Below are 13,542 nucleotides of genomic sequence, written 5' to 3'. Positions count from 1 at the left end.
TGAGCCCAGGAGTTGGAGGTTGCTGTGAGCTGTAATGCCATGGCACTCTACCCAGGGGGACAGCTTGAAGCTCTGTCTCAAAAAAAAAAAAAAAGTAAAAACAAGAGGAAATGGTTTCTTTTGTTACATAAGAACTTCTTGAGAAGAAAATTATGAGATGGCTAATTCTGGGGACATATTCACAAAGTTGGTTTAGAACAGTGATGGAGAGGATCTTAGGTGTGCCATGAAAATTTTTTAAATCATTAATTAAATTATTTTCAAAAGAAGTTCAAAGCACAGTAAGTATTTTCCTTTTTTTTTTTTTTTGGAGAGAGTCTCAAGCTGTGGCCTTGGGTAGAGTACTGTGGCATCACAGCTCACAACAACCTTAAACTCTTGGGCTTAAAGGATTCTCTTGCCTCAGCCTCCCAAGTAGCTGGAACTACAGATGACTGCCACAACACCCGGTTATTTTTTTGTTGAAGTTGTCATTGTTGTTTTAGCTGGTCTGGGCTGGGTTTGAACCCACCAGCCAGAGTGTACAGGGCCGGCACCCTACCCACTGAGCTACGGGCACCGCCAGTAAGTGTATTCTTTTTTTCACTCTTTTTTTTTTGGATCAACATAATTTAAATGTGCTGTGGAAGTTTAACTATAGGTTCAAGTATGCCATGATATAAAAAAGGTTGAAAAACACTGATTTAGAAGGAGAGACTGGAGCTGCCTCACTTCTGGGCTATATTAAGACTATTGTTTAATCAAGGCCTTGATCCTTCTTTAGTACGTGCTGAAATACTAAATGAGCCCCTTATTTCTGTGATTTTTTGCTCTGTTTAAGGCAGACTTATGTTCCCCTCATGGGAGGGCGTGTTTAGACCCAATGTGTGCCTCCCCAGTGAATGCCCACGTCTTAATCCAGGAAGCTTCATCTTCTCATTGACAGTGGGCTGGATTTCTGTGCTCTGAATCTTGAGAAGGAAGACGGGCCTCAGTGGAACCTTCCCCTACAGTCTAGTACTGCAAGAGGGTGAGGGTCTGGCCAGGCCTGGGTCCCCCAGGGGACAGGGGCAGGAGTCAGGGGGAGGCAGGTAGCACAGGGGTTGAGAACCAGCCTCTGTTCTCACTCCAGCCTGCTGCCTTCTATCTGGGCAGTAAGTAGTCTTGGTCCCATACTTACCCTTCTGTGCCTCAATTTCTTGCCTCTATTTCTGTGAACTAGGGGGAGAAAACTTACTTCTTATTGAAATGTTAGAGGAGATGTGCCTGTAAATCCCTCAGCACTGCTTCACCCACATGTGTGAGCAGGTGCTGTTGGGGTACAGGCTCGGTGGTCCTGCCCCTTGACCTCTACCTCATGGACTAAGAAAGGAGGCTGTGAATAATCCCTGTGTGCCAGAAACCCCCTTCCTCTAAGACAGAGGTTCTCAACCTTCCTAATGCCACGACCCTTTAGTACAGTTCCTCATGCTGTGGTGACCCCCAACTACAAAATTATTTTCGTTACTACTTCATAACTGTAATTTTGTTACTGTTATGAATTGTAATGTAAATATCTGATATGCAGGATGTATTTAGGCAACCCCAGTGAAAGGGTCATTCGACCCCCAAAGGGATCACGACCCACAGGTTGAGAACTGCTGCTGTAAGCCTCCTTTCAGACTTCTTGTCTTCTGTGGTCGGCCCGGGGAGATTTGTCCTGGCAGCCTCCCCAAGGTGACCCTCCAGAGATGTCACCCAGAGATGTCCCCGGAGCTGATCACACAGAAACCCCTCACACCCAAAGCATCTTGACCTCTATCCCATCACCCCAACCCTCTGTTCTCTCTTAGAGAACCAGATCCTGCCGGGGGAGAGTGGGTGATATGTGTGTTTCTGGAAGTGACCAGACCACCAGCAGATGGGAACTTCAGCTATGGGAGGTGACAGGCCAGGGTTGGACACTATGAAATCTCCTCCAACCCCAATCTCACACGTGAGGCTGCCCCTTGACTGTTCGGGCTGCAGGTCTCTCTGAAATATAGGGAGCTCATTGGTGCCCTTCTTCCTTTTCTGGGGAAATAATGGAGCCTTTGGATTTTCCATCAGCTATTAAACATATAGGGGTTACCAATGGGCACGCAGGCCTGTTGGGGGATGGACAGACAGCAGTCATGATGGTGGTCACTCCAGGTGCACTTTCTGGGTCCTTCTATCTGTTGTCTGAATTGCTCCTCACAACAGCCTTGTGGCAGAAGATGCTGTGATTGTGCCCATGTCACAGATAAGGAAGGTCACCATCCTTGCTCTCATACAGGTAACTTTCTTCCTCACAGCTTCAGCATCTGGTCTCCCTGAAGGCTGGGTGTTCAGGAACCCTGTCCCCAGTGGTCATGGCATTGCCTGACCCCCAGTCTCTCTCCAAATCTTGCTGGAAAGTCTGGTTTCCTCACTCACCATCGCCCTGCCCAGTCTGCCCTCCCCACCGCTGGCTCAGCTCTCAGCCTGCGTTTCTCTCAGGGCCCCCTAAGGAGGGTGAAGTGGTTTTACTTCTCTTTCTGCCAGGTGGGCTTAAATAGGCAATCACAGCAAGACAATTAAAAAAAATCCAGAGGGAGTCGCCCCCCTCCCCCCTTCTTCAGTTAATTTATTTCCTTTATAGGAGGCCGTGGGGAGAGGAAGCTAGGCAGTGACTGCTCAGATAGGACTTTCCAACCGGATTCTCCATCTGGGCAGGTTCCCCCCATTCCTGGGAGCTTGGCCCAGCAGTGGTTCCCCCTTTGCCTACGCAGGTTCTGGGGAAGGCCCATCCTGCATGCCTCTTCCTCTCACTGACTTTTGTTTCTTGGTGTGGGGGAATTTCCTTTTGCTTTGAGGTCTGGGCTGTGCAGTGATCACCTGAGCCTGTGCAGGGACAGCCCCATCATCTCTGTTGCCTGAAGCTACAGTCAGACACACAGAAGCCAGACAGGTTCATGAAAATTCCAGTTGTTCTCACTGCAACAAAATAATAAGTCTTTCAGGCACTGCCCATCCCATCCTGCACCTCCTCATTTAAATGTCAGCCAGAAACCTGAGCTCAAGACCTCAAATGCATTTGGGGCTAAGAGGATTTTACTGAGCAGGCCTCCTCAGCCACCCATTCCCTGTGAGTGTAAAGCTCAGGGCTCTGGCTTCCCTGATGGGCAGCTTCCTTGCTTGCTGGGCCATTCCTTCCCCTCCCTGACCCTTAGGATAGCAACCCCACAGTGCCACCCCTCCCATATCTGCCACCTGCCATTGTCTCTCTGGCCTTTCAGTCCATTAATGAACAGCTATTGAGCTCCCACCCGTGGGTAGCAGCGCCTGCTCTCTGTGCCCTGACTAAATTAGCCTCTTGTTAGATTTGGGAGAGAGCCCAGAGTTTGGGGTTTGAAAGATCTTGGCTCTGCTGCTTAGAGGCTTATGATTTCTGGGGATCCACTTAACACTTGTGGGCACAGGACCAGTGCCACCCCCTCCCATGGAGGCTGGGAGAGTCACAGGAGATGATGAAGGAGAAAGGCCCGTGTAAACACAGGGCATGTGCCCGCTGTCATCCTCACAAGTGGTTTCCTGTGGATGCTGTGCATGTGGTGGTTCCTGCACTTGGCCTTTCCCTGCCGCCCTGTTAGTTGGTCCTCGTTGGCCCAGAGGCACCCTGCTGTTAGTACCCGCCCCAGCAGCCTTGTCTGAATCGCTCCTCACAACAGCCTTGTGGCAGGCTGTTGTGAGGAGCAATTCCTTGTTGCCTGGGTGTAGCTATCTGTCTGGAGCAGCCTGAGACCCTCCCTCCCCTCCACACATCCCTGCCTTCCCCATTCCCCTTCACCCCTGCCTACTCCCTGTGTAGCCTGCAGTCCCCACGCAGCCTCAGCTCCCTGGCCACACCTACTCCCACTTGTTCCATCCAGCGCAGCTGCCTCCTCCTTTTCCCGTGTCTATGTCTAGTCTTTGGAACCCCACACATTAGGCTGGACTGTGAACTCTCTTCTCCTCCAGACCTGAAGTCTCCTTGGGTATCAGGACCTGACCAATAACCTCTTGCTATCTTGACTCTATCCTGTGCCTCTGGGGCCACACCTGTAGACAGATGCAGGAGTTCATCTCGTGCCTGAGTCCCCATGCCAGACATAGGCCTCAGAGCTGGACCTCTGCCTCTTTCCTCCCCATTCCTGAGTAGCCTGGCAAGGCTGAGTGGACCAGGCTCTCAGGCTGCAGGGCCTAGCTGGCCCCTCTGCTCTCCATGGCTTCCACCTCTTGTCTGGCTTAGATCTGTCCAGCAAATGTGTGCAGCCCCTCCCACATCACAGGGGCTTTGCTGGACATGAGGGGTCTGAATGAGACAAAGCCAGGCCCCTGGGTTGGGAGAAAGGGAGAGACAAGAAGACGGTTTTGATGCTTCTGGGGTGCTCGGCCAGTGTGGTCCTTCTGCCATTCTGAGAAGACTCTCAGAAACAATGCCTTCCCCAGCCCTTGGGGACTTTCTGTCCCATGTTTGGAAAAATCTTCCAGCTGGGGTCATGGCACAGTCACAGAGCAACTAAGAAAGTTTAAACAAATGTGGGGCTTCTTTTTGGAATCTTTGGTGCCTGCTCATGTGAGGATGTGTGTTGGAGAATCAGAATAAACATCAAAGAGTAACATTTTTGGACATTTTCTCTTGGCTGGTTTCCATGTGAGTAGGAAGAGAACGGAGCCAAGGAGACAGTGGGACAGAGGGGTTTACTGTGGGTTATGCATCTGAAATCAGGTTTCTCCCAATATTTCATTGCTGCTAATTCTTTGGAGACTCTTCATTCCAACAGCATTTCCTTTTCCTTCCTGGAAAATTTATTTCTGTCTCTGGCCTCAGCAGCGCCCTACCCCGGGGGATGCTGTCAGCAGGGTTGCCTTGTCTGGCAGGCTCTGTCTTCCTCTGCCCACCCCCAGCATTCTCGCTTCTCCTTTGGCCTTCCCCTTTTTCTGTTTCATTATGCATCTGGGAAAGTTGTCTTGTCATGTGAGTGGAGATCCTTCTGCGTGATCAAGTGTTAGCACGTATTTTTGGACTTTGGCCATTTCCCCACTCACTTCTCCCATGCAGAATCTGTGGTATTTTTTTCCTTTTTAATTCTTTTGCATCTGGGCTTGACTGGAGCAGATTATAGCAAGTGGTACTCCAGCCCCACCTGGGGTCACCTGTGGGCAGTTCTGGCCAAGCCCACTGCTTGCTTAGCCTCTTTGCCTACAGGTGTTCTCAGGAATGGGAATAGCCAGGCCGCCCATTTGCCCTGGGAACTTCAGGAGTGACCCATAAGGGGGAAGGCCCTTGGTGGGCCAACCCCAGGTGTGTTGTAATGTACCTGGCAGGACTGAGCCTCAGTAGGCTTTCTTGCCCTTGGTGGGCCAACCCAAGGTGTATGGCATATAGTGTACCTGGCAGGACTGAGCCTCGGTGCCCAAGCCATGACCTGTTCTTTAATGCACCCATCATTGGCTTCATCTCATCTCTATTCCCAACCCTGCTCTTTCCCTCTGTTTCCTGGGATCACTTCCCAAATTAACTACGCATACAAGAACGCTTACAGAGTCTGCTTTTGAAGAAATCCAAATAAAGCCAAGAACTCACTCTAGCCCTGAGTATCCTCTTGCTCCTAGGAGCTGCAGCTTTTATTTGAACCTCTGGCATCTAGGACTGGAAAACGCCCATCACCTAGTTCCCTTACTGCTCCCCCAGGTTCAATCCATGACTGTTTCCTCCATTACAAACCTCCTCTGCCTTACTCCATTCCTGATGTTTGTCTTTCCAAATCTTGAAGTGGCCTACTGATGGCCAGCTCCATACCCTCGGACCTAATTTCTTGTGGGAAACCGTTTCCTGGCTGTGGACAGCTTCCTACAAGTCAGGCAGAGGGACGACAAAGGTCGCCTTGTCTGACTGGCTCTGTCTTCCTCTGTCCACCCTGGGGGTGGGGATGATGACCAGGCTAGAGCTGATGTTTCAGAGTTGGAGTTTCAGATGTAGGTGGTCCCCTCTACACATGCACCTTCCTTTTCTAACTGGTTCTATTGGATGAATGCCACTCCTGGCAGCCTACAGGAGAAAATACCTGGAATTTCAATCCAAGTCTGAAGATCTATTTTTGTGTTACTCATTTAAGTCAAGCAATCAGAGTTGACCCAGCTTTGCTTACACAGGCTGGTCAGGAATAGCGCCTCACTTCCAGTGCCTGCTTGGCTGTTCGCGCCAACCTGCCGTTCCAGGCAGGAACCCCTATTTACGGGAACATACTTATTTTTACTTATCAATGATGTATTTTTGATGTACTTGATTAAGTATTATGGATTAGGCCCCAGGAAACCCCACTGCAGTTTATAAATAGTGAGTTCAGGGATGCAGTTCCTGGAATTAGAGCAGTATTTTTGTCTTTATGTGTTTGGGTACATTTACATTTTAAAAGAGCAACTCTCACCCAAATATGACTGCATTTACTTCCAAAACATGTCTTTGTATGAAGTTCTATTCAGACAGTGGCTCCTCTCTTAGGTTAACTATTGCTGATGACAAGGTCTTATGGCTTAGCATTTTTTCCTAGAAATCAGATGGGGCTGTGAGAAGACTTTTGTCCCCAAATGCCGTACCTGTGTGAGCTAATTTTAGAAGTTACGTGGATGGACGTATTTGATGTCAATGTGCATCATTGTTACCCCTGTTTATGGCAAATGGTAGTGGTTTGCCTTTAAAGACATGAAGAACAATTTCATTCTTAAAGGTATTTATTTAAATAGAGGAGAGTGACTCAGTTAAAAAAAAATAATTGGCTAGTACCTTGGATACTACCAAAAATGTTAAATACTGAAATTTGGGAAACAACATCCCAGAATGTGGGTCTAGGTGTCTCATACAGGGAGCTTGAATGTGCTTTGTCCTTATTGCTAATGTCAGCCATTGTTTATGACTTTTAAATTTTTCTTTGAAAGAAGTGTGGAGATTTTTTTATGATTCAAGAAGATATATTTGGAAACCAAAGCATATTCCTGACCAGGCTGTGTAAGCAAAGCTTTTAAAGCTGGGTCAACTCTGATTGCTTGACTTAAATGAGTAACACAAAAATAGACCTTCAGACTTGGATTGAAATTCCAGGTATTTGCTCCTGAGGCTGCCACTGCTAACTCATGCCCAGCAGCACGTACAGCTCAGCTGTTGGGTGCTTGTGATTATTGATTTCTAAAGATCTGAGCTATAAATGGAGAAACCAAAAGCTTGGCACCTGACTTCCAGTGCCTGCTTGGTTGTTTGGGTGAACCTGCCACTCCAGGCAGGAACCCCCATTTACGGGAACATGCTTGTTTTTACATATCAATGATGTATTTTTGATGAACTTGATTAAGAATTCTGGGTTAAGCCCCAGGTAATATTACTATAGTTATAGATAGTGAGTTTAGGGGCATGCATAGTTCCCAGTATTTTTTTTTTTAGAAACAGAATCTGACTTTATCGCCTTTGGCAGAGTGCTGTGATGTCACAGCTCACAGCAACCTCCAAGTTTTGGGCTTAGGCGATTATCTTGCCTCAGCCTCCCAAATAGTTGGGACTACAGGTGCCCACCACAATGTCCAGCTATTTTTTTAGTTGCAATTTGGCCAGGGCCAGGTTCAAACCTGCCACCCTCAGTATATGGGCCAGCGCCCTACTCACTGAGCCACAGGCACCACTCGAGAGCAGTGTTTTTGTCTTTATATGTTTATATACATTTACTTTTTATTTTATTTTTTCCTTTTTTTATTAGATCATAACTGTGTACATTACTGTATTTATGGAATACAGTGTACTGATTTTATATACAATTTGGAATGCTTACATCAAATTGGTTATGTTTACTTTTTAAAAGATCAACTCTCACTGAATATGGCTGCATTTACTTCCAAAACATGTCTTTGTATGAATTTTAGAAATTTCTACTGTGTTCTTCCCTTCAATACCTAACTATGCCAATAAATCCCAGATAACAGCTATTTATTACATTCCAGATTCAAAGCCTAAGTCCTCCATCGAAGCCCAACCTTTGAAGTCCTTGTTATACTTGAAGGCAGCCTTATTGCCTTGGAATCAGATCTTATTGTTTGGCAACAATACAAAAGAGGCTTTATTTCTAATATTTCTAATAATATCATGAGGCTCCTGAGAGAGTCCCCTAAATCCAATGATGCAGACTTTTATCACCGGTTGACCTTTTCTCTCTCCACTCCCTTTCCAAATCCCAACAGAAATGGAGATCTTCGCCCTCTTCAACAAACCGAAGAACCAGCAGAAGTGCCAGCAGTACTACCCTGTGACCATTCCTCTCCGGGTCTCCAGAAATGGCCAGGCAGTGAGCAGTCTGGATGCCAACTGGCTGGAGCACATGAGTGAACACTTCCGGAAAGGAGGCATGCTGGTGAACGCAGTCTTCTACCTCGGGATGGTGAATGGTATGACGTGCCCAGCCCTTGTGAACTCTGCTGCTTACTCTTGTAATCTCAGCCCTTGTTCCGAGCCTGTTCCGTTCAGGATGCTCTATAGCCAGTAGCCACGCTGCACTGGATTGCTAATTAACACATCTTGAGGAACTTCCCATAAAGTTCAGGACCTGTGCCCTCTAAACCTCTCTAGGTATCAGCCAGGTATTTTCTGAAATGACAGAGAACAGGGAGTGGTTCTGTTTCATCAGAGGTGGCCTCTGTCTCTGTTGCTTTCAAAAGCTTTTAAAAAGATTATTCCCTGGGTTTGTTAATTACCCCCTGGGATTGTGCCATTCCAAAAGTGCAAATTGTTTGTAGACACTATTACAGTTTGAAGTAGCAGTAGCAGCACCTTGGAATTAACAGCAGAGAAATAAATTGAATAGCCTGGTTGCTGTAAGCTCCATGGAGACTCACACTGTTCCCGGGTCTCTTGGCACCCTGTACCCCCTCCCCAGTAATGGGTTATCTCCAGGGGTTTGCCACACAGGGTAGCGCTATTGATGTCAGCTCTCCTAAGGCAGAAAAAATTGTTCCCCCAGTGGGGAAACATGTCAAGCAAAGAAAGGGTTTTGGGTTAACAAGAAGGCAAGTTGAGTCACCAGGGTGCGTCAAGGCTGGGAGGCAGTTTGGGGACAAGGGCAGACAAACCAGCGCGTGCAGGTCCTGAGGGCTGCCAGTCAGCAGGGTTCCTCAGTGAAACATCACACCAAATGTGCCAATCTCAGCAAAACCTGGCAGGGGGCATCAACAGCACCGTGTCTTATAGTTGTGTAGTTTTCTCTCTCAAGAATTAGCAGTGTCAGGAAAGGAGTTTGGATTCTACATTGTTTGCAATCCTTGAAATGCAAGCAGGCGTCCTTACAATAGAGACATCATTCTTAATGCTTAGTGTTTCTACTTTAAATCATCCCTGATACAGCACAGACAGGTCTTAATTTTGGATGCAAGTCTATTATTACTAAATATCTAAATGCCTAATATTGACAGGTTATTATAGTAGCAGCAGGCGTGCATGGAGTTGTGGTTCATGGCCATTTGTTGAATGGATGAATGACATAAGAAAGGCGATTGGCTCGTTAGGAATACATCTAGAGCAGCTGTCCAACAGAAGTTTCTGTGATGGTGAAAGTGTTCTATATCTGGGTTGGCCACTATGGCAGCCACTGGGTGTCTGTGACTGCTAAACACTTGAAATGTGACTTTTGTGACTGAGGAACTGAATTTTAAGATATATTTAATTTTCATTCATTTAAATTTAAATAACTATATACGGCTAGTGGCTGGTGTTTATGTTTCTTTAATACAACTGATGAAGAGTCACTTCCATGCCCTGGCAGCCAAGTTGGTACAGGAGGAAGCCCTCCACGGTGCCTGTGAAGTTCCCTGAGGCAGGGATTGCCATGGCCTGTCCCGGGATGCATTATGCAACACCCGGGGCAGCAGGTGCTTGGGGCAGATGTTTACAGCCTGACCGACCAGCACTAGGGAGGCCAGAGAGGACCCCTCTGGCTCCCCTCTTCCTTTAGGGCAGCAGTTCTCTACCTGTGGGTCGTGACCCACAGGAACTGTACTAAAGGGTCGTGGCATTAGGAAGGTTGAGAACCACTGCTTTAGGGACTCCCCATCTCCTGGTAAACAGCAGCTCCTTTTACCCTGTCTTGGTGCCTATGGAAGTTCTCCGCAGCTGTGCACAGTTTCACCTTTCTCCCTGGGAAACTGATGAGGTAGCTGTTACAGCTGTGCAAGGAGGTGCTGGCGGTAGCAGATCCACAGGTGGCCCTGGGAATTTTCTCTCTCTTAGAAGAATTGGGGCATTTAAAGAGAGGTCTTCTCTTTGGCCCCACAGTCCTGAGCATGTTGGGAGCAACTGAGCCCTAAGAGAGAACACCCTGGAAGGCCACAAAGCCCTTTGCCATCTCTCTAATGCTCAGGGTTCTGGCAATCAAGGCTGAGTTAACTTCCTCTACTCCCCCCTCGCCCCACCCTCCAACCTGGAGTCCAGAGATACAGATAATTTATGTTTTTTTTTCCTTCAGATTTGACTTGAGCATTTGAAATGCTGTTATATCCTCCCTTGGCTTTAGCAGGATTAAATCCAGCCTCCCTGCCTTGAAGACAGAACATGAAATTCCCCCTGGCAGGTGCAACCATGCAGCCCTGTCTGCAGCTCCACCCCAGCTGCAAGTGTCCATCTCAGAGAGAGCTGCAAAATTTCCAGAACAAACCTAATTGCAACCCACTGTGATTTTAAATGTGATTTTACCTTGTATGTTTCTGTGGGGATGGAGAGTGTGGCTTGGGAGTAATGCTTTGGGGACTAGGGTGTTTCTGCTCTGGAAAAGCCCAAGGTTGGCCGGGATGTAATATGCATATATTGTTTTACCAGAATTATTTAAAAAGGAAGCCAAGTTAATCATAATCTTAAAAGGAACCTACTTCTAATGAAATAATTAGTGTCCTTACAAATAAACCTGGCAGAGCTAGAAGCACATCTTTAAGCTGTTTGCCATCTGGAAAAGCACCAATCATGACTCTTAAATAGACATTTGTACTGCAAAATATTTTCCACAGAGTCATAAAACTCCAGAGAACTTTGTCCCATAAACAAGGTGATGTTTCAGTCCATATTATCCAGTTGAGACGTCTAGCTTCTGTTTGTGAGGCTTTACCTCCTGGTGCTCCCCCTACACCCCCAAGGATGTGGAAGGACGTGAACAGTCCTCGCATTGGGCTCCTACTTGTGGTTTCCAGGGCTTTTCTCCTTGGGGTTGTTCACTGAGCCTTAGAAGGACAATGTCTTAGGTGGGAGGAGGCTCTGCCCTTGGGCCCTGGCAAGCTTAAGGCACAAGCAGAGAGGCACAGTGATGATCGTGGACACCTAGCAGTCACTTTGCCTTGGTGCTGGTCTAAGCAATTCATACACGGCAGCTCATTTTATCCTCACAAGCCAAAGAACAGGTACTGTTCTTATTTCTGTGGGATAGCTGTGGAAACTGAGGTACAGAGATATTATGTCATTGTCAAGGTTACTAGCTAGTAAGTGGCAAGAGAGTGGCAGGAAGAAAGGTGTGGGTAGGGAAAAGGAATGTGATGAGTGTGGGAAAAGAGGGGAGGTGGGTGGCTGTGTTGTCAGGAGTAGTGGCCCCCAGCAGGGTCTTAGCAGCTCTCTAGATGGGGAGAGAAGAGCTCCAAGATCATCCTGGGGAGGTGATTTAGAAGTAAGAATGAGTCCAGGGGCCACACAGCAGTGCAGACAGGCTCTCAGGGACATGTCAGCCAGTGAGACAAAGGCCAGAGTCTGCGCTTCTAGAAATCAGGAAAGAAAGACCAGGAGGAGAGACCCTGGTGGAGCTGGCTATTGGGGAGCGGTTGTGTGGGGACTGGAAGGCAGGGGTAAAGTCACAGTGGAGGCCAGCTGCCTACCAGGGAAGACCAGGCAAAGCAGCTGGCTTCTCACCAAGGCCTTCTGGGCCCGGGAAAGCCCTGTTACCTTCCCCAGCCACGAGGCTGGTACTGCCACTATCCCTTCCTGCCCTGACCCTCCTACTTTGTCCTTTCCTTACCCTACTCCTGCCCTTTTCCTGTCCTCAGTCTGTCCTTGTCCTCTCCTACCCTGCCAGTCCTCCCACTCTTGGTTTCAAAAATGTCCTTTGCAGGGGATTGTCCAAACCAGAATCCATTCAGGCAACCCACACTGTTTATAGTGACCATGTCCTCGCTTCTCTTTTTCCCTGCAAGGTCCTTTTTTCTGCCCCTGAAAGGAGCCCTACCACTCGTCCTGCACAGTGTCCTCCATATGGATTCGGCTGGTCAGAGCCTCGTGTGCCATTGACCTGACTTTTCTAGCCTGCGTTTCATACAAACTAGAAGTTAGTTCTAAGGCCTGGATAAACTAAGAATTAGGACTAGAATACACTCCAGGTGATAAGGGTCACGGTATGCCCAGATGTCTCTCCATTCCTACCCTCATAAAACATTGTCTTTCTGAAGCCTTCCCTGATTCCCCAGCTGCATCTAAATCCAAATAACACTTGATATTTACACTACCTTTTTGTGACCCTCAGCATGTCCTTCATTACCTTCTATTTGCAAAATACATATGTAAAAAGCATGTGCTTATTTCAAATACAATAAAATTTGTAACACTCAAGTCACATTCGACTTCTGCAATTATAAGAGGTGCTCAATGTGACTTATATTTATCTTTTGTTATCAGTATATATTGAGTATTACAATTGTAATACAGTTTTTTCCTTTCTTAAAATGTATACACATTTTTTGGTCCCCCTGCATGTAGGGAGCTGTGTTTTATATATACATAATAACCAACCCTCCCAGGCAAGTCATACATTCTATACTACGTAGCATCCCAGAGCCAGAAGGTGACCAGTAAAGTTTTCTGCATGATGCTCAGTAATGCTGATAATGATGGGAGAAGAAGGCAGTTGGATGTCTGTCAACAGGGAACTGCAGATTTGTTGGTGGAGGGACTGGAAAAAGAGAGAGAATTAAGTAATGTCCAGCGTTTCTTACAGCCACACCCTTGGAACAACACCTGTCTCCAAGAATGCCTGGTGTAGTAGTTATAGGCAGTGCCTCCCTTCCTTAGAAGCCACTTAATAACATAAGGAGTAGATTTCACATATGCCATTAAATGCATTTTCTCATGTATCCATAGCACATCTTCAAATAAACATTTTATTGCAGTTTAGTACACCCAGGACAAATTGTATGGATCAAGGTGTATAGCTCAGTGGATTTTTACATGGGGCACACACCCCATGTAACAGCACCTAGATCAAGAAATAGAACACACCAGTCCTCTAGAAGCCCTCTCATGCCACCCACTGTCTCTGTCCCCCAGGGTAACCACAGTCCCAGCTTGAAACACCATTGACTAGTTGTTAAAATTATGTAAAAAGGAGTGTACACTTGTATGTACTTGAGGTACATTCATTGTGTGTGTGAGAGTCTTCCACGTTTTCTGTTGCTATACACCTTTCCATTGTGTCAATATACAGGCTTATCTACTTAAAGCACATTTTCTTTTTCTTTTTTTTTTTTTTTTTTTTGAGACAG

General features: G+C 47.0%; 1 protein-coding gene across 2 annotated transcripts in view; it reads left to right on the top strand.

Moving 5' to 3' along the window:
* RFTN1 (raftlin, lipid raft linker 1) overlaps positions 1–13,542 on the top strand; it is a 205,397-nt gene that overhangs the window by 142,023 nt on the left and 49,832 nt on the right. For both annotated transcript variants that reach the window (XM_012806319.2, XM_023513688.1), the window contains one exon: positions 8,227–8,430. In XM_012806319.2, the coding sequence (XP_012661773.1) occupies positions 8,227–8,430 (204 nt within the window). The remainder of the gene's footprint in view (positions 1–8,226; positions 8,431–13,542) is intronic.

This window comes from Otolemur garnettii, unplaced genomic scaffold (genome assembly GCF_000181295.1).
Source record: "Otolemur garnettii isolate 467f Iridium unplaced genomic scaffold, OtoGar3 scaffold00002, whole genome shotgun sequence".
Taxonomy (NCBI): domain Eukaryota; kingdom Metazoa; phylum Chordata; class Mammalia; order Primates; family Galagidae; genus Otolemur; species Otolemur garnettii.
Note: the sequence above shows the minus strand (reverse complement) of the source record. Positions and strands in the feature narration are given on the sequence as shown.